Source organism: Scyliorhinus torazame, chromosome 10 (genome assembly GCF_047496885.1).
Source record: "Scyliorhinus torazame isolate Kashiwa2021f chromosome 10, sScyTor2.1, whole genome shotgun sequence".
Taxonomy (NCBI): Eukaryota; Metazoa; Chordata; class Chondrichthyes; order Carcharhiniformes; family Scyliorhinidae; genus Scyliorhinus; species Scyliorhinus torazame.
Genome location: NC_092716.1, coordinates 9,227,616 through 9,246,197, shown reverse-complemented (window position 1 = coordinate 9,246,197; position 18,582 = coordinate 9,227,616). Strand labels below are relative to the sequence as shown.

The window sequence follows — 18,582 nt, the reverse complement described above, 5'->3', positions numbered from 1 at the left end:
TCCCCACCACGACCACTAAACCCCCCCACTGCCTCAACGTACCTCTTAGGGGTCCTCATAATCCCCTCACCCCACCTCTTAAGGGCAGGGCACCTTGGAGCCCGATCCCTGGCATGGATAACCTGAGCACCTTGGTACTGCCAGCAGGATTCACAACCTCTGACCTATTCATGTAGCGACAGGATTTATATGGCTAGTCCAGTTGAGTTTCTGGTCAATGGTAACCCCCAGGAAGCTGATAGTGCGGGTGGGGGGGGGTGGGGGGCGGGGGGCGGGGGGGGTGGTGGTATTCAGCGATGGTCATGTCAAAGAATAAAGAACAAAGAAACAAAGAACAATACAGCACAGGAACAGGCCCTTCGGCCCTCCAAGCCTGTACCGGTCATGATACCAACCTTGTCAAGGGGTGATGGTTGGATTCTTTCTTGTTGGTGATGGTTATTGCCTGGCACTTGTGTGATGTGAATGTTGCTTACCACTTGTCAACCCAAGACTGGATATTGTCCAGGTCTTGCTGCAGTTAGACTTGGATGGCTTTGGTACCTGAGAAGTCGCGAATGGTGCTGAACATTGTGCAATCATCAGAAAGCATCCCCACTTCTGGCATTATGTTGAATGGAAGATATTTAATGAAGCAGCTGAAGATGGTTGGGCCTAGGACACTATCCTCAGGAACTCCTGCAGTGATGTCCTGGAGCTGAGATGATTGACCTCCAACCACCGCAACCATATTCCTTTGTGCCAGGCACGACTCCAACCAGGGGGGGGAGTTTTCACTCTGATTCCCATTGACTCCAGTTTTGCTCGGGCTCCTTGATGCCACACTTGGTCAAATGCTGCCTTGATGTCGAAGGCAGCTAATCTCATCTTTTGGTTAATTCTTACGCCTGGAACACAAACTGATGAAAGTATCCGTCAATGCGAGGTTTCTGTAACGGTCCAATCAAGTTACTTAAGAAATCTGAAGAACATCCGTCTGAAAGTTGGAAACGGAACCAATGAGCAGACATTATTTTACTTGGCAAGTTGTTGTGATCTGGAAGGCGCTGTCTCAAAGGGCGGTGGAAGCAGATTCAAAAGGAACTTTAATCGGGGAATCGGATAAATACTTTATTCCCCATTCTTTCAGGGATGTGGGTGTCACTGGAAAAGCCAGAATTTGCTGTCCGCCCCTAATTTCCCTTGCACCGAACCTTCCAGCGGACAGTCAACCCATTGCTGTGCGCCTGGAGTCACGTGTAGGCCAGACTGGGGGTCAGGACGGCAGGTTTCCTTCTGTAAAGAATATTAGAGAACCAGATGAGTCCGTACAACAATCAATTTCTGGTCACCATAACTGAGGCTGGCTTTACATCCCAGATTTATTAATTGAATTCAAATTCCATCAGTCGCCATGGTCGGATTTGAGCCCATCTCCCTAAAGCTTAAGTCTGGGCCTCTGGATTACCAGTTCAGTGCCATTACCCCTGTTCCACCATCTCCCCCACTTAAATAATTGAAACGGAAAATAGATTCAAGGGATACGGAAAAATAGCAAAGGGAGTGGGACTGATTGGTTCACTGTTTCAAAGGGCTGCCACGAGCACAATGGTCCGACTGGTCTCCTTTTGTGCTGTAAATTCCTCTGATATAAATTGGCGTGGATTTTCATTCTGAGGCAAGTCGTGAGGGTCTGGAAAATTCCCAGTTCGACCCGTCCACAGAGGGAGGAACTTCATTGCCTGGGATGGGTATAGGCTGGAGTCGGGCCTGCCATCCAAACAAAGAGGTCAGGGGCAGCCACAGGGCTGCCTGGTGGCGAATCAGGCTGTTTACACGGTCCACCTCTGTGCAATGGGGCTTTATTCCAGTTAAAATTTTTATAAGGGGCCTTCAGCCCTTATCCCTCACACCCCTGCACCTCCACACACTCCCCATGCCTCCTCCATGCCAATGCATGGCCTCTGTGCCAAGTTACAGCACTCCCATTCTCGCTGACCCACCACACACTGTATAGAACTAATAAACCCTATATTGGCAGTAGGTTGTGTTTAAAAAGCTTTCTTGAAAAGTAATTAATTCATAACTTTCTACTATGTTAAACAAAATTATTTCATTACGAGGCAATCAAAGTGTCAATCAGCCAGATCCTTTCAAGTATCAATAACAAAAACCGAAAACCCTTGAAACCACTTAAGCTTCCGTAAATAACCATTGTGAAATTGCCAGCAAAGATCAGAGTAAATCAAACAATGTTTTCTCTGGGTGCAACTATTTCAACAAGAGTGCACATCCATTCTTCTTGTTGAAACAGCTGTGCCCAAGAGTAGATGAGGTGCCATTGGGGATGGATGGGAGGACATGGGTTGGCATAGGAGATATGAGGAGGACCTTTTGAGCTCACCATTTAAAACGTTCCCTCATGAAGACCAGAGTTCACACTCCTTTGTGCCGGGAAAGGGTTGGCCCACTGAAGGATAGGCAAGGGAATCTATGTGTGGAGCCAGAGGAAATGGGTGAGGTACTAAATGAATACTTTGCATCAGTATTCACCAAAGAGAAGAAATTGGTAGATGTTGAGTCTGGAGAAGGGGGTGTAGATAGCCTGGGTCACATTGAGATCCAAAAAGACGAGGTGTTGGGTGTCTTAAAAAATATTAAGGTAGATAAGTCACCAGGGCCTGATGGGATCTACCCCAGAATACTGAAGGAGACTGGAGAGGAAATTGCTGAGGCTTTGACAGAAATCTTTGGATCCTCACTGTCTTCAGGTGATGTCCCGGAGGACTGGAGAATAGCCAATGTTGTTCCTCTGTTTAAGAAGGGTAGCAAGGATAATCCAGGGAACAACAGGCCGGTGAGCCTTACTTCAGTGGTAGGGAAATTACTGGAGAGAATTCTTTGAGACAGGATCTACTCCCATTTGGAAGCAAATGGACGTATTAGTGAGAGGCAGCATGGTATTGTGAAGGGGAGGTCGTGTCTCACTAACTTGATAGAGTTTTTCGAGGAGGTCACTAAGATGATTGATGCAGGTAGGGCAGTGGATGTTGTCTATATGGACTTTAGTAAGGCCTTTGACAAGGTCCCTCATGGTAGACTAGTACAAAAGGTGAAGTCACACGGGATCAGGGGTGAGCTGGCAAGGTGGATACAGAACTGGCTAGGTCATAGAAGGCAGAGAGTAGCAATGGAAGGGTGCTTTTCTAATTGGAGGGCTGTGACCGGTGGTGTTCCACAGGGATCAGTGCTGGGACCTTTGCTGTTTGTAGTATATATAAATGATTTGGAGGAAAATGTAACTGGTCTGATTAGTAAGTTTGCAGACGACACAAAGGTTGGTGGAATTGCGGATAGCGATGAGGACTGTCAGAGGATACAGCAGGATATAGATTGTTTGGAGACTTGGGCGGAGAGATGGCAGATGGAGTTTAATCCGGACAACTGTGAGGTAATGCATTTTGCAAGGTCTAATGCAGGTAGGGAATATACAGTGAATGGTAGAACCCTCAAGAGTATTGAAAGTCAAAGAGATCTAGGAGTACAGGTCCACAGGTCACTGAAAGGGGCAACACAGGTGGAGAAGGTAGTCAAGAAGGCATACGGCATGCTTGCCTTCATTGGCCAGGGCATTGAGTATAAGAATTGGCAAGTCATGTTGCAGCGGTATAGAACCTTAGTTAGGCCACACTTGGAGTATAGTGGTCAATTCTGGTCGCCACACTACCAGAAGGATGTGGAGGCTTTAGAGAGGGTGCAGAAGAGATTTACCAGAATGTTGCTTGGTATGGAGGGCATTAGCCATGAGGAGCGGTTGAATAAACTCGGTTTGTTCTCACTGGAACGAAGGAGGTTGAGGGGCGACCTGATCGAGGTCTACAAAATTATGAGGGGCATAGACAGAGTGGATAGTCAGAGGCTTTTCCCCGGGGTAGAGGGGTCAATTACTAGGGGGCATAGGTTTAAGGTGAGAGGGGCAAGGTTTAGAGTAGATGTACGAGGCAAGTTTTTTACGCAGAGGGTAGTGGGTGCCTGGAACTCGCTACCGGAGGAGGTGGTGGAAGCAGGGACGATAGTGACATTTAAGGGGCATCTTGACAAATACATGAATAGGATGGGAATGGAGGGATACGGACCCAGGAAGTGTAGAAGATTGTAGTTTAGTCGGGCAGCATGGTCGGCACGGGCTTGGAGGGCCGAAGGGCCTGTTCCTGTGCTGTACTTTTCTTTGTTCTTTGTTCTTTGTCCTGTGAGTCTTTAAAAACCTCACCTGACTGCGTGAAAATTGCAAAGTAGGGCATACATATCTCTGCAATGGAACCGGCCATGTTGGGAATGCCGGCTGTTTGATAAGAACCAGCCCTTACCCTTTAAAGGCACTCCTGAAAATTGGACACCCCAGAAATGGGCCAAGAATCTCAGAATCGGGACTCACCCGCCATTTTCAACAACTCTCAACTCGTCATTCCGACCCAGTGAAAGTACGGCCACTCTGTGCAATTTATTGGTGCAGCCACGTTTGGAATTTTATTCCAGCTACAGTTTGACCCTCAGACTTGCAAAGGATGTTACAACAATGCTCTGGGAATAAAACAAGCAATGATTCTGGTGCATGAATCTCTCAAGTGTTGGCATCACTTTGCATAATGAGTAACCAGCGTGATGACACATTGTAGGAAATATCTGCCAATGCTTTGATGAAATTGCTAACCTGTTTGAAATAGAGAAATTAGCACTTCTGTTTAAACAGCGAAGAACCGCCACACCAGCTCCTTCCAAGGTGTTCATTGATCACCCAACAAACAGTGATTCATTCCAGTGGCATTCAGTAGAAACTGGCGTATTTTGATCTCCTCCCATTGGAGAAAAAGAAGGGGCTCCTTTAGACTTCAGTCCATCCATAGCTAAAATCCTCATCCATGCTTTTGTGACTTTAAGTCTCATCAGTCCAGTGCTCTCCTCGTCTGCCTTCCCACTCCGCAAACATGACCTCAATTAAAACTCTTTTTCCCTTAGGCACAGAGACCTGTTCACCTGGCCCACATTAGCTCCCTGTACCACAGAGCTTCTTCCCCCCTGTTACCAGACTCCTAAACGACCCTCTTATGGACTGACCTCATTAATACTACACCCCTGTATGCTTCACCCGATGCCGGTGTTATGTAGTTACATTGTGTACCTTGTGTTGCCCTATTGTGTATTTTCTTTTATTTCTTTTTCTTTTCATGTACTTAATGATCTGTTGAGCTGCTCGCAGAAAAATACTTTTCACTGGACCTTGTCGCGTGACAATAAACACAATACAATACAAATGCAATGCAATACAAATCTTAAAATTAAAATCCTCAGGGCAGCACGGTGGCGCAGTGGATTAGCCCTGCTGCCTCACAGTGCCGAGGTCCCAGGTTCGATCCCGGCTCTGGGTCTCTGTCCGTGTGGAGTTTGCACATTCTCCCCGTGTCTGCGTAGGTTTCGCCCCCACAGTTGTGCAGGGTAGGTGGATTGGCCACACTAAATTGCCCCTTAATTGGAAAAAATGAATTGGGTACTCTAAATTTAGGAAAAAAAAGAAGAAAAAATTAAAATCCTCATTCAAATTGCTCCATCAACTGGTTTCCGCCCGACCTCAGTGATCTACTCCAGCCCCTAGGTCTTCACTGTATTTCTGCAATTCTGTGTTCTTTTACGTGCCCCACCATTGATGGCCGTGCCCTAAGCTGTCTGAGCCCTTCTCTCTGGCACTCTCTCCCTAATCCTCTCCACCTCGCCATCTCCTCCTTTAAGTTGATCGTTGAAACCTACCTCTTTGACAAAGCTCTTGACTATGTGTCCTAATAGCCCCCTTTTGTGAACCAATGTCAAACCGTTTTTAGTAAAGCTGCCGTGAAGGAGTGTTTTACTGCATTGAACGTGCCATGTAAATGCAAGTTATCAGATTAACTCCCTCAAACCTATGGTGAGGACATCAGGGGATCTGAGCTGGCACTCAGAATGTCCTGTAGACAGAATGACTGTGCGTTGTTGGGTGGATTCTCCTGTTGAGCTGAGTTCAGGCAGCGGACCAGCTGCTAAGTCCTGGCTTCCAGTCGAGGCAGTAGACCAGGGTTCTGGGGAACCTCTCAGGCACGGTGAAATATCCCACAGCATATTTCGAAGAAGAATAGAGGAGTACTGTCTCAGGTGTCCTGACCAATATTCACCCTTCATCCCAAAAAGCAGATGACAAAGAGTAGGGATTAATGGGTCCTTTTCAAATGAACAGGCAGTAACTAGTGGGGTACTACCGGGATCGGTGCTGGGACCCCAGCTATTCACAATATATATTAATGATTTGGATGAGGGAACAAAATGTAACATCTCAAAGTTTGCAGATGATACCAAATTAGGTGGGACGGTGAATTGTGACGAGGATGCAGGGATCCTACAGCATGATCTGGACAAGTTGGGCGAGTGGGCAAATCAATGGCAGATGCAGTATAACTTGGATAAGTGTGAGGTTATTCACTTTGGAAGCAAAAACAGGAAGGCAGATTACTACCTGAATGGTTGTAAATTGGGAGAGGGGAGTGTGCAGCGGGACCTGGGTGTCCTTGTACACCAGTCGCTGAAGGTAAGCATGCAGGTGCAGCAGGCGGTAAAGAAGGCTAATGGTATGTTGGCCTTCATTGCGAGAGGTTTCGAGTATAGAAGCAGGGGTGTGTTGCTGCAATTATACAGGGCCTTGGTGAGGCCACACTGAGAATATTGTGTGCAGTTTTGGCCTCCTTCTCTGAGGAAGAATGTTCTTGTTCTCGAGGGAGTGCAGCAAAGCTTTACCAGACTGATTCCAGGGATGGCGGGACTGTCATATGAGGAGAGATTGACGAGGTTGGGATTGTTCTCGCTGGAGTTCAGAAGAATGAGGGGGGATCTCATAGAGACTTATAAAATTCTAACAGGACTAGACAGGTTAGATGCAGGGAAGATGTTACCAATAATGGGTGTGTCCAGAACCAGGGGACACAGTCTGAGGGTTCAGGGTAAACCATTTCGGACAGAGATAAGGAGACATTTCTTCACCCAAAGAGTGGTGAGCCTGTGGAATTCATTACCACAGGTAGTTGGTGATAAAACTTTGAATATATTCAAGAGCCGGCTAGATATAGCACTTGGGGAGAATGGGATCAAAGGCTATGGGGCGAAAGCAGGATTAGGCTATTGAGCTGGATGATCAGCCATGATCGTGATGAATGGCAGAGCAGGCTCGAAGGACCAAAAGGCCTCCTCCTGCTCCTATCTTCTATGTACCTATGTATCTCTGGTCATTGTCACTTTACTGTTTGTGGGATCTTGCTGTGCGCAAATCGGCCGCTGTGTTTCCTGGATTAAAACAGTGGCTACACTTAGAATAACCACGTCATTGGCTGCAAAACACTTTGAAATGTGTCTCTTGGCACGAACTACCAGCCACGTTGCGCCCGAAAGGCGGCGCTGCTGATAAATGCTGGGAGAGCCCCCTTCTGGGATCTACCCACACCTCCCAATACCTAATGCGATCTCGCGAGACTTCTGAATCCCGCCCATTGTGAGCTGGATCACTCTTCTGCAAATCTGCATATTAGAGTGTGACAGCTAGTCTCTAATATACACTTCCCCGATCGACCGTGACCTTGGGATCTACCCCATCGCCTCGGAGACCTCGGGTGAGCACCATTCAGTACTGGTCCTCGCAAACGGGGACATGGTGGAACAGCACCTGGGGGGGTCTCCCAGGGGACCAAAGGCCTCCAGGTGCTTCCCCTCTGCACAGGGTGGCACCCTGGCACTGCTGGTTCCACTGGGCCCTTGGTACTGCCAGCTTGACACCCTGGCAGTTACACTTGGGTGCCAGTCAAGGTATCAGGCTGGCAGGCCTGCAATTTTCCCATGATGGGGATCGGGCCCGTGGATGCCCTGCATGTATGAGGTGAGGTGCGAGGGGCCCGAGGACCCCTTATAGGTGAGGTAGGACTTTGAGGGGGGGTGGAGAGATCGGATCGCCGTTTAAAAATGGCGTCCCGATCTCTTCCTGCACTGAGGTGTACCAGCGAGCAAACGGGACTGAATGCAGCCTCAGTGTGGCATTTCCCGTTGAGTCCCAATAGAGGCATGGGGTTTCTCAGTGCTGCGAGCATTGGGTAACACCCAGCTAAACGCACTCGTCACGGGGCTCTGCTCCACTTTGGTTCGACCACTCCCTTAGTCTATCATTCTCTGTGCGCCTTGATTTATTTTTTGTGGATTGAGGACGTCACTGGCAATGGACATTTGTTGCCCATTGATGTGAGTGGCTTGCTGGGCCATTTCGGAGCAGCTGTCAAGGGTCAAAAACATTATCATAGAATTTACAGTGCAGAAGGAGGCCATTCGGCCCATCAAGTCTGCACCGGCTCTTGGAAAGAGCACCCTACCCAAGGTCAACACCTCCACCCTATCCCCATAGCCCAGTAACCCCACCCAACACTAAGGGCAATTTTGGACACTAAGGGCAATTTATCATGGCCAATCCACCTAACCTGCACATCTTTGGACTATGGGAGGAAACCGGAGCACCCGGAGGAAACCCACGCACACACGGGGAGGATGTGCAGACTCCGCACAGACAGTGACCCAGCGGGGAATCGAACCTGGGACCCTGGAGCTGTGAAGCAATTGTGCTATCCACAATGCTACCGTGCTGCCCCTAAGCACCTTGATCACGTCCGAGGCAGATGGCCAGTTCTATGTAAAGATCCTGGGGAGCGGAGAGTAACGATGAAGCCAAATCGGATGCCCGAAGAGGCTGATGTGCCACTCCAAGGGGGTCAAGACGCCGAAATGAGAGAGTTCATAGATACAGATTCTGACATGGAAACTCAGGCATCAGCGGTCTGGGTCAGGAGTCACATGTCGGCCAGACTGAGAGATTTCTTTCCCTGAAGGACATTAATGAAGTCGATGGGTTTTAACAATGATTGATTATAGTTTCATGGTCATTACTGAGACTCACTTTACATTCCAGCTTTATAAATCTTTATGGACCACAAAGGAGTCCAAACTGAGTTTGTCGGGAAGTAATTTTGGCTTATTGTTACGTAAAGGTATTTCCGATATACATCAGATCCCAGTCGGGTCTGCCCTGTCCGTTCCATCCTTGGCCGACTTTATATGGAACTTAACCACGATCAATCTCGGCTCCCCACCCCCTTAGCGGGAGAGTTGATAATCAGCGAGACTCACAGGGATAGTGTTTGCTCCCGCCCCATATGTCTCGTTGCGGGTTATGACATCTTTCCCCTGCAAAGTCTGAAGGCTTGTCTGAAGACTCTGGAGTAGGAGGGTGTTGGACTCTCTTCACACTTGGCTGTGATCCTTGCACTCGCGGTGCCGCAGCAGATGGCGTATATCCGGATGGCGAATGGCGCTTACGATCGGAAAGTTGGGACGGATGCACTGTCTGAGGCTGCTGCACCGCTTGTTCCCCGTCGGAGACCGCTGATGCCTGAGTTTCCATGTCAGAATCTGCATCTATGAACTCTCTCATTTCGGCGTCTTGACCCCCTTGGAGTGGCACATCAGCCTCTTCGGGCATCCGATTTTGCTTCATCGTTCTCTCCGCTCCCCAGGGTCTTTACATAGAACTGGCCGTCTGACTCGGACGTGATCAAGGTGCTTACGCATGATTCGACCTTGTGCCTGCACTTGGTGAGATACCAGCCCTGTCTGGCGGGCAATTGCCCGGGAAATCCACTGGGCGCCGTCTGCAAAGTGTCACCTGTACGAATAGTCTGGGCGGTTTTCATCGAACAGGGCAAGGTCCTTGCAGCTCCTGTCTGAGGCATAGTTTCCTGCCGCTATCAAGGAAGACCATACCAAGACGGGTTTGAAGCATTCGGCCCATGAGTAATTCAGCCGATGCTACCCCTGAAGTCCGCTTTTTGAGTCCACATATGAACATTTGTACCAACCCTTCTCGTCGAATACGCGCTCTCCCGCTAAGAGGGTGGGGAGCCGCGATTGATCGTGGTTATGATCCATATAAAGTCGGCCAGGGATGGAACCGACAGGGTAAACCCAACTGGGATCTGAGACCAGGTGATACGGGGGCATTTCGAATGTGCCGCACCCCGTTAGCCTTCAGGAATCCCGAGGATTCTTCACTTGTGAAAGGTGTTCCATTATCGGTAACTAACACCTCTGGGGTCCCATGGGTACAGAAGGGCAACGTAATTTTTAACGGTTGCCCTGGAAGTGGTTGCCGACATCCTGTAGACTTCCAACCACTTAGAGTGGGCATCTATCAGGAGCAGTAACATCGACCCTTGAAACGGACCGATAAAATCGGCGTGTAAATACGCCTGCGGTCACCCCGATCGCTCCCATGGGTGAAGAGAGGCAGCTGGCAGAAGCTTCTGGTGCTCCTGACATACACCACATCGCTGAGCTGCTCTCTCTATGTCAGTGCCCAGACCTTCCCACCAAATGTAGCGACATGCGAACATTTTCATTTTGAACGCCTGTGGGTGCCTGTTGTGAAGACCTCTCAGGATCAGGTCCTGGCCCTTGCTTGGGGCGACGACACGCACCCCCCACAACAGGATGCCATACTCAACTTCCCTTTAAATAATCTCTATTGTTCAACTCAACCGCCCCATGCGGTAGCGAGTTTCCCGTTCTCTATCCTTCAGGGGTAAAGAAGGTTTTCTGGAATTCCTTATTAGGTTTCTTAATGATTTTCCTCTATTTATGGAACCCAGTTTTGGCCACACCCATAACTGGGAGTATCCTGTCAAACCCTCTCATTATCCTAAAGGCCTCAGTCAGAAGATACCCATGACTCCCGGCTTCGGGGCTTCAGTGGGAGATCAATCATTTGATATAAAGACAGAAAATGCTGGAAATATTCAGCAGGGCAGGCAGGATCTGTGGAGAGAGAAACAGATTTAATGTTTGGGCGAGAGACAATTGATTTGCATCCCCAGAGCACTGTATTTTGTCTCTCAGCACTTAAACACACGACAAATTTAGAGTCCAATGATTATTGGCATTTTGACAATGTGGCAGCCATTTTGTACCAATATCAAAACAAGCAGCAATGAGATCAGACAAACATTGTTAGGACATCGGGAAACTTGTTGCTCTTCTTGGAATGTGTGGTGGTATGTATTAGGGGTCATGTGGGACTGTGAAGCCGTGATGCTATTGGCTGACAGATCCCGGGTCCTGGTTGGCTGCTGACACCTGGCTCCGCCCTGAAGGCGGAGTATAAGAACCCGAGCTTCTCCCCGCCGCTTCATTCTGTTGCTGAACTGCTGGGGACAAGTCTCGCTTAATAAAGCCTGAATCGACTTCATCACTTCTCGTCTCTCTCGTAAGTCATTGTGCGCTACAGAATGGTGCCACGGGATCTTTACCATCCCTGGGCAGCACGGTAGCACAGCGGTTAGCACTGTTGCTTCACAACGCCAGGGTCGCAGGTTCGATTCCCGGCTTGGGTCACTGTCTGTGCGGAATCTGCACGTACTCCCCGTGTCTGCGTGGGTTTCCTCCGGGTGCTCCGGTTTCCTCCCACAAACCCCCGAAAGACGTGCTGTTCGGTAATTTGGACATTCTGAATTCTCCCCCTGTGAACCCGAACAGGCGCCGGAATGTGGCGACTCGGGGCTTTTCCCAGTAACTTCATTGCAGTGTGAATGTAAGCCTACTTGTGACAATAAAGACTATTATTATCTACTGCAATATGTAGACAGGACCATTGTCCATTTGAAGGATGCACTTCCAACAGTAATAGCAGCAACAAAACCGCACCTTCTTAGTAGAAGGGATGAAATATCAAGTCTTCATTGCAAACTCAAAGACTTAGTGTGGAACCTGAATCCACAAACGAGAGGCATGAGTGTTACCAACTGAACCAGGCTCTCAAAAAATTCAGTTGGCATTTCAGAGAGTCAAGTATAACTGATCAACAGGAAGGCAAGACACCCCAAACAATAGTTCTGCTCAATATAACTTGTCTTCTAAATCAAAAGTTGCACTTGAAGTTGTCATGTTAGCTGGCTGGTTAATGTGTTGATGCACCATCAATTGCACAGAGATGAGAGTTGAATACAACTGAGGCTTTATTACTCTAAGATGTGTGGCCTCCTACAGCAGCTGGCAAAATGCCTGCTGTATAGGGAGCACACATATTTATACTTCGCCTACTGGGCGGAGCCAGCAGGCAGGGACTACCCCCGTACCTGTAGTACAGGGTCTTACCCCGCATCTTCTAATATGTACAACAGTGGTGATTACCACATGTGGGTAGATTCAAAGCCTGCACAGAAGCCATTTGGCCCATCGTGTCTTGAGCATCTCCTTCAGGCTTTGCAATGGTTCTCAACTGAGTAGGGGAGCGCAATAAAAACAGGAAATTCTCAACACCTTCAAAGTTATATTTTGGTGAAGCTTTTCATTCAAACCTCGAATGGAAGATTCACACATCAGAGGGAACTGGAATCATATCTCGCCTCTCACAACCTCAGCTTCCCAAGTCGCTCCGTGTAAAATCAAGTATTTGCGCAGCACCGTCGCCATGTAAGAAAAGCAGTAGCCAATGTTCGCACAGCAAGATCCCACCAATAGGAGTGTGATGAACAACTCGATTTTGCTTTCTTTTGTTCGATGTTTGTTGGGGGATGAAGATGGGCAAGAGATCACCACTCCTTCTCAAGGCAATGTCACAAAATGTCTGACCCCCCCCCCCCCCCCCCCCCCCCCCCACCCCGGGAAGGGAGCTGAGAGGTCAGCTAAACACCTCATCTGAAAGGCAGTGTTCCGGACTGAACCTCCCTCAGTACCGCACTTCAATGCCAGCCTAGACTTTGCCCTCACGTCCCTGGAATGGGTGTCGGAGTCACAACATCCTGATTGAGGCGTGGAAGTGCTCTGTAAGAAATAATACTCCTGTGTATAAAAAGAAATCTCAGATTCGCTAACTGGCTGTGGGCAAGACCTCGGGGGAATCTATCAGTTGGAAGTAAAAGTACTTTGAAAGTCTTCTGAAGGACTCTCTATGAATGAAATCCTTTTCTCCGGTCACATATTCTTCTGCTCAGCAATAAACCCACGCTGAAAAAGGTTCAGGGAACCGGATCCCACGCTGTGAACCCGCTTTGCTATCTCGGTGGAAAAAGCTTTTCCCCAAATACACAAACAATCCCAGTGGGATTAAGTGCCTGATAAGCAACACAGCAGGCATTTTCTCCCATTAAATGACAGGAAGGGTGTGTTAGAGGAACACAACCTATTTAAAGTTCTGGCCTGTTTTTGTGTTGCTTCATCTCTGAAACCTAGGCAGCAGAATGCGAGAGGCGAGAAGTGTGATTCGTTGTGGATTTACGTCATCCGATTTCAAAGCTCTGGATGTCCCAGTTGGAAGGAGGGAAGCGTGACAAAGGTCCTGGAATTGGTCATTTCATTTATTTGTATCAAAACACCCCAAACGAACCAGGGGGAGGCGATGAGGAGTTTTTTGTTACACGGCAAGTTGCTATGATCTGCAATGAGCTTCTTGGGAGCAGATTCATGCAGTCATTTCAGCACTGAAGGAGGCCACTCAGCCCATCGAGTAAATGCTGGCCCTCAGTAGCACAATCCAGTCAGTCCCATTCCCCCACTCTACCCCCCCCCCCCCCCGTACCCCTATTTCCCTCGAGTACCCATCCAATTTCCCATCGGTCATCATCCCAGCGTCCGCTAAATTAGATGAGTTCTGTTACCTCAGAGGGTTGCAGGGCTGGAGGGAGTCACAGCGATAGGGAGGCCAGGGAGGGATTTGAAAACAAAGGCGAGGCTTTTAAAATGGAGACATTCATCGCCACAACCAAAGGAGGTCAGTCACTGTGGGTGTGAGGGATCAACAGGATCTGGTACGAGTTCAGGGACCAGCGGAAGCTAGGGTGTTGTCCAGGTGAGCAATGGAAAGGTCATAATGTCAGCCACACTCTGTACTACAAATTGCCTGTGCCAAACCAACAGGCTGAAATGAAATGCGCTTCGCTTTGGTTTACAGGTCGGTGACACCAACGTGTCCACAACAATGCTCCCCCTATTGCTGATGGTCTACATTCTGGGTTGTGCAGCACAATCAGGGCCGAGCATCAAAGGCAACAGCAGTGGCCTTCAATCAGACTGGATCTGGAACCAGCTTACCTGCTGGGAGGGCGAAACAAAGCCCAAACAAATCGGACAGGTAAGGTTACTTAACGTTTTCCCCTTTCTGCTCCTCAGCTTTACAGGCAGAGTGTACGTGTTCTCTTACTGTCGGTAATCAATATTGTACAAGATGGATGTATTTTCTTAATCTTAGAGTGTGTTTGCCAATTATATAATTTAGCAGCAAGTCTTTGTGAGTTTAAAAATAAAGATGGTTATTCATTCTCGCTCACTTATCCTGAATTAACACAACGGCCTACACAGTCTCGCACATATACGCAAAGATTGGATACAGATAAAGATAGTGCTCCTTTACAGATTACAGTTAATGATTTATGATGTCCAGTCTCGCACTTGGCAGCCTGTGGTTTCTTGATTGGACTTTTAAAAATTCATCCACAGGATATGAGCATTTATTGCCCATCCCTAATGTCCCTCCATTCCGGGGGGCTGGAGTCACTTGAAGTTCAATTCCAGCCTTGGGAGACTGACTGTCTGTGTGGCCGTTTGCACGTTCTCCCCACGTCTGCTTAGGTTTCCTCCAAGTTCTTTGGTTTCCTTCCACAGTCCAAAGCTGTGCAGGTTAGGTGGATTGGCCATGATAAATTACCCGTGTCCAAGATCAGCTTACGTGGACAGGGTGGGGGAATGAAGAGCTCACAGCAGGTTATGAAGTTTCTTGTTGTCGAATATCTCAGAGATTGGTTCCCAGGTGAACGTTGGAACTGGAATACATTGCCTTGTGGCTTGCTACTTTGTTCAGAACCTGGTCCTCAGACTGGCTGACAACTAATGATCCTGATGGACATGTTAGATCTGCCCGCAAACAGCTCTCCGCTAATATTTTAATACAGAAGCAAAATAGCTGTGTCAACATGTGGCTTTTCCCAGGTTCAAGTTATTTTCCAAATAAAGTGTTGTGTTCATGTTGATTCCACCTCCAGTGTTGTGGGTTAATCCTTCTGAGGCCCAGCCAATGTGGTTTCGATGGGGGAGTCCATTCTAATACAACAGGAATTTAGTAATGACTATTGTATTTCAATCTTCCCTTGTGTCCAGTATGAAACATGGAGGCAGGCAGTCCTGAATATCCATCGTCTTCAGGTGTTGGCCCATCCTTAAACAATGAGATGTGTGAATTACACATATGGCTGTGTAATTACACCATCACCTGTGTCCATATTTAATTAGGTATTCCTTGGCGACTTTGATACATCTGTAGTTCAAACACCAAAGGTCAGCTACCCTTAGATTTAGGGCCCCCTCTCTCGTCGATTTTGTTATCAAATATAGTTCAGTGAGCAACGCTCTCACCTCTGACCCAGAAGATTGTAGGTTTAGGTTTGGCTCCGACATGTCGACCAAAAAATCCAGGTTGACAATCCTGGTGCAGTACTGGGGGGGAGGACCCCGCTGTTGGAGGCGCTGTTTCCTCAAATGAGACATTAAATGCCTCCCCTCTCGGATGGATGTAGAAGGTCTCACGGCGACGATCTGAATAAGAGCAAGGAAGTTGACCCTTGTGTCCTGGGCCAATATTTATAAAACTCAAATTAAATGGGTAAGAGGATCTTTATGGAGTTTAATCCAGACAAATGTGAGGTAATGCATTTTGGAAGGTCTAATACAGGTAGGGAATATACTGTGAATGGTAGAACCCTCAAGAGTATTGAAAGTCAGAGAGATCTAGGTGTACAGGTCCACAGGTCACTGAAAGGGGCAACACAGGTGGAGAAGGTAGTCAAGAAGGCATACGGCATGCTTGCCTTCATTGGCCGGGGCACTGAGTATAAGAATTGGCAAGTCATGTTGCAGCTGTATACAACATTAGTTAGGCCACGCTTGGAGTATAGTGTTCAATTCTGGTCGCCACACTACCAGAAGGATGTGGAGGCTTTAGAGAGGGTGCGGAAGAGATTTACCAGAATGTTGCCTGGTATGGAGAGCATTAGCTATGAGGAGCGATTGAATAAACTCGGTTTGTTCTGACTGGAAAGGTGGAGGTTGAGGGGCGACCTGATAGAGGTGTACAAAATTATGAGGGGCATAGACAGAGTGGAGTCAGAGGCTTTTCCCCAGGGTAGAGGGGTCGATTACTAGGGGGCATAGGTTTAAGGTGAGAGGGGGAAGGTTTAGAGTAGATGTACTCAGTTTGCATTGAGTGCTGAATTTGGTGCATTTGAGTGCTATAGTGAGAGTTTGGTGACTGAGGGAGTGTAAGGCTTCATTTTTATCTAAAGTCTAGTCTTTCTTTTATTTAGTTAATTAACTTAAAAGTTGCTGTTTGGTTTAGAAAAAGGTGAATTTTCAATCAGCTTTAAACAAAGCTTCTACTTGTAGGCACTGCAGCTTGTTAATTAGTTAATTGGATTAGGCCAGTTTTCAGAGGCTAGATTCACAGTATAAAAGTGATCCCCTACAGTGCACACTTTGTTTGCACTGAGTGCTGAATTTGGTGCATTTGAGTGCTATAGTGAGAGTTTGGTGACTGAGGGAGTGCTGAATTTGGTGCATTTGAGTGCTATAGTGAGAGTTTGGTGACTGAGGGAGTTAGGTGAGGAGGGAGTAAGGTGCTCCTTTCATTTTGTTTCCTACATTTCCGCAAAGAGTGAGAAGAGAGCCAGGAGTTAACAGAGAGTGCAGCTGACTGGGAGCAGAGTCGGAGGGCGGAGATCCAGTTGGTCCACAGGGCAGCTATATTCTGTAAGGTAAGAGGGAATGGAGGCTAGGCCAGTTGCATGCTCCTCCTGTAGGATGTGGGTGGTGAGGGATACCACCGGTGTCCCCGCTGACTATACCTGCGGGAAGTGCACCCAACTTCGGCTCCTCAAAGACCGTGTTAGGGAACTGGAGCTGAAGCTGGATGAACTTCGGATCATCCGGGAGGCAGAGGGGGTGATAGAGAAGAGTTACAGGGAGGTAACCACACCCAAGGTACAGGACAAGAATAGCTGGGTTACAGTCAGGGGAAAGAAAACAAACAGGCAGACAGTGCAGGGATCCCTCGTGGCCGTTCCCCTTCAAAACAAGTATACCGTTTTGGATGCTGTTGGGGGGGATGACCTACCGGGGGAAGGCCCTAGCGGCCAGGTCTCTGGCACTGAGTCTAGCTCTGGGGCTCAGAAGGGAAGGGGGAGAATAGAAAAGCAATAGTTGTAGGAGATTCAATGGTTAGGGGAATAGATAGGAGATTCTGTGGGCGCAAGCGAGACTCCCAGAAGGAATGTTGCCTCCCGGGTGCCAGGGCCAGGGATGCCTCGGATCGTGTCTCCAGGATCCTTAAGGGGGAGGGGGAGCAGCCAGAAGTCGTGGTGCACATTGGTACCAACGACGTAGGTAGGAAAAGGGGTGTGGAGGTAATAAATGAGTTTAGGGAGTTAGGCTGGAAGTTAAAAGCCAGGACAGACAGAGTTGTCATCTCTGGTTTGTTGCCGGTGCCACGTGATAGTGAGGCTAGGAATAGGGAGAGAGTGCAGCTGAACACGTGGCTGCAGGAATGGTGTAGGAGGGAGGGCCTCAGGTATTTGGATAATTGGAGCGCATTCTGGGGAAGGTGGGACCTGTACAAGCAGGACGGGTTGCATCTGAACCAGAGGGGCACCAATATCCTGGGAGGGAGATTTTCTAGTACTCTTCGGGAGGGTTTAAACTAATTTGGCAGGGGAATGGGAAGCGGATTTGTAGTCCAGCAACTAAGGTAGCCGATATTCAGGACGCCAAAGCGTGTAGTGAGGCAGTGGGGAAGGGAACACTGACAAAGGAGAGTACTTGCAGGCACGGAGATGGGTTGAAGTGTGTATACTTCAACGCAAGAAGCATCAGGAATAAAGTGGGTGAACTTAAGGCATGGATCGGTACTTGGGACTACGATGTGGTGGCCATCACGGAAACTTGGATAGAAGAGGGGCAGAAATGGTTGTTGGAGGTCCCTGGTTATAGATGTTTCAATAAGATTAGGGAGGGTGGTAAAAGAGGTGGGGGTGGCATTGTTAATTAGAGATAGTATAACAGCTGCAGAAAGGCAGTTTGAGGAGTATCAGCCTACTGAGGTAGTATGGGTTGAAGTCAGAAATATGAAAGGAGCAGTCACCTTGTTAGGAGTTTTCTATAGGCCCCCCAATAGTAGCAGAGATGTGGAGGAACAGATTGGGAAACAGATTTTGGAAAGGTGCAGAAGTCACAGGGTAGTAGTCATGGGTGACTTTAACTTCCCAAACATTGAGTGGAAACTCTTTAGATCAAATAGTTTGGATGGGGTGGAGTTTGTGCAGTGTGTCCAGGAAGCTTTTCTAACACAGTATGTAGATTGTCCGATCAGAGGAGGGGCAATATTGGATTTAGTACTTGGTAATGAACCAGGGCAAGTGATAGATTTGTTAGTGGGGGAGCATTTTGGAGATAGTGACCACA

At 48.2% G+C, this 18,582-nt stretch overlaps 1 protein-coding gene across 1 annotated transcript in view; it reads left to right on the top strand.

Moving 5' to 3' along the window:
• LOC140430358 (cadherin-5-like) overlaps positions 1-18,582 on the top strand; it is a 76,165-nt gene that overhangs the window by 25,555 nt on the left and 32,028 nt on the right. Inside the window, exon 2 of the mRNA XM_072517818.1 lies at positions 14,030-14,209. Coding sequence (XP_072373919.1) covers positions 14,057-14,209 — 153 coding nt within the window. The 5' untranslated portion in view covers positions 14,030-14,056. The remainder of the gene's footprint in view (positions 1-14,029; positions 14,210-18,582) is intronic.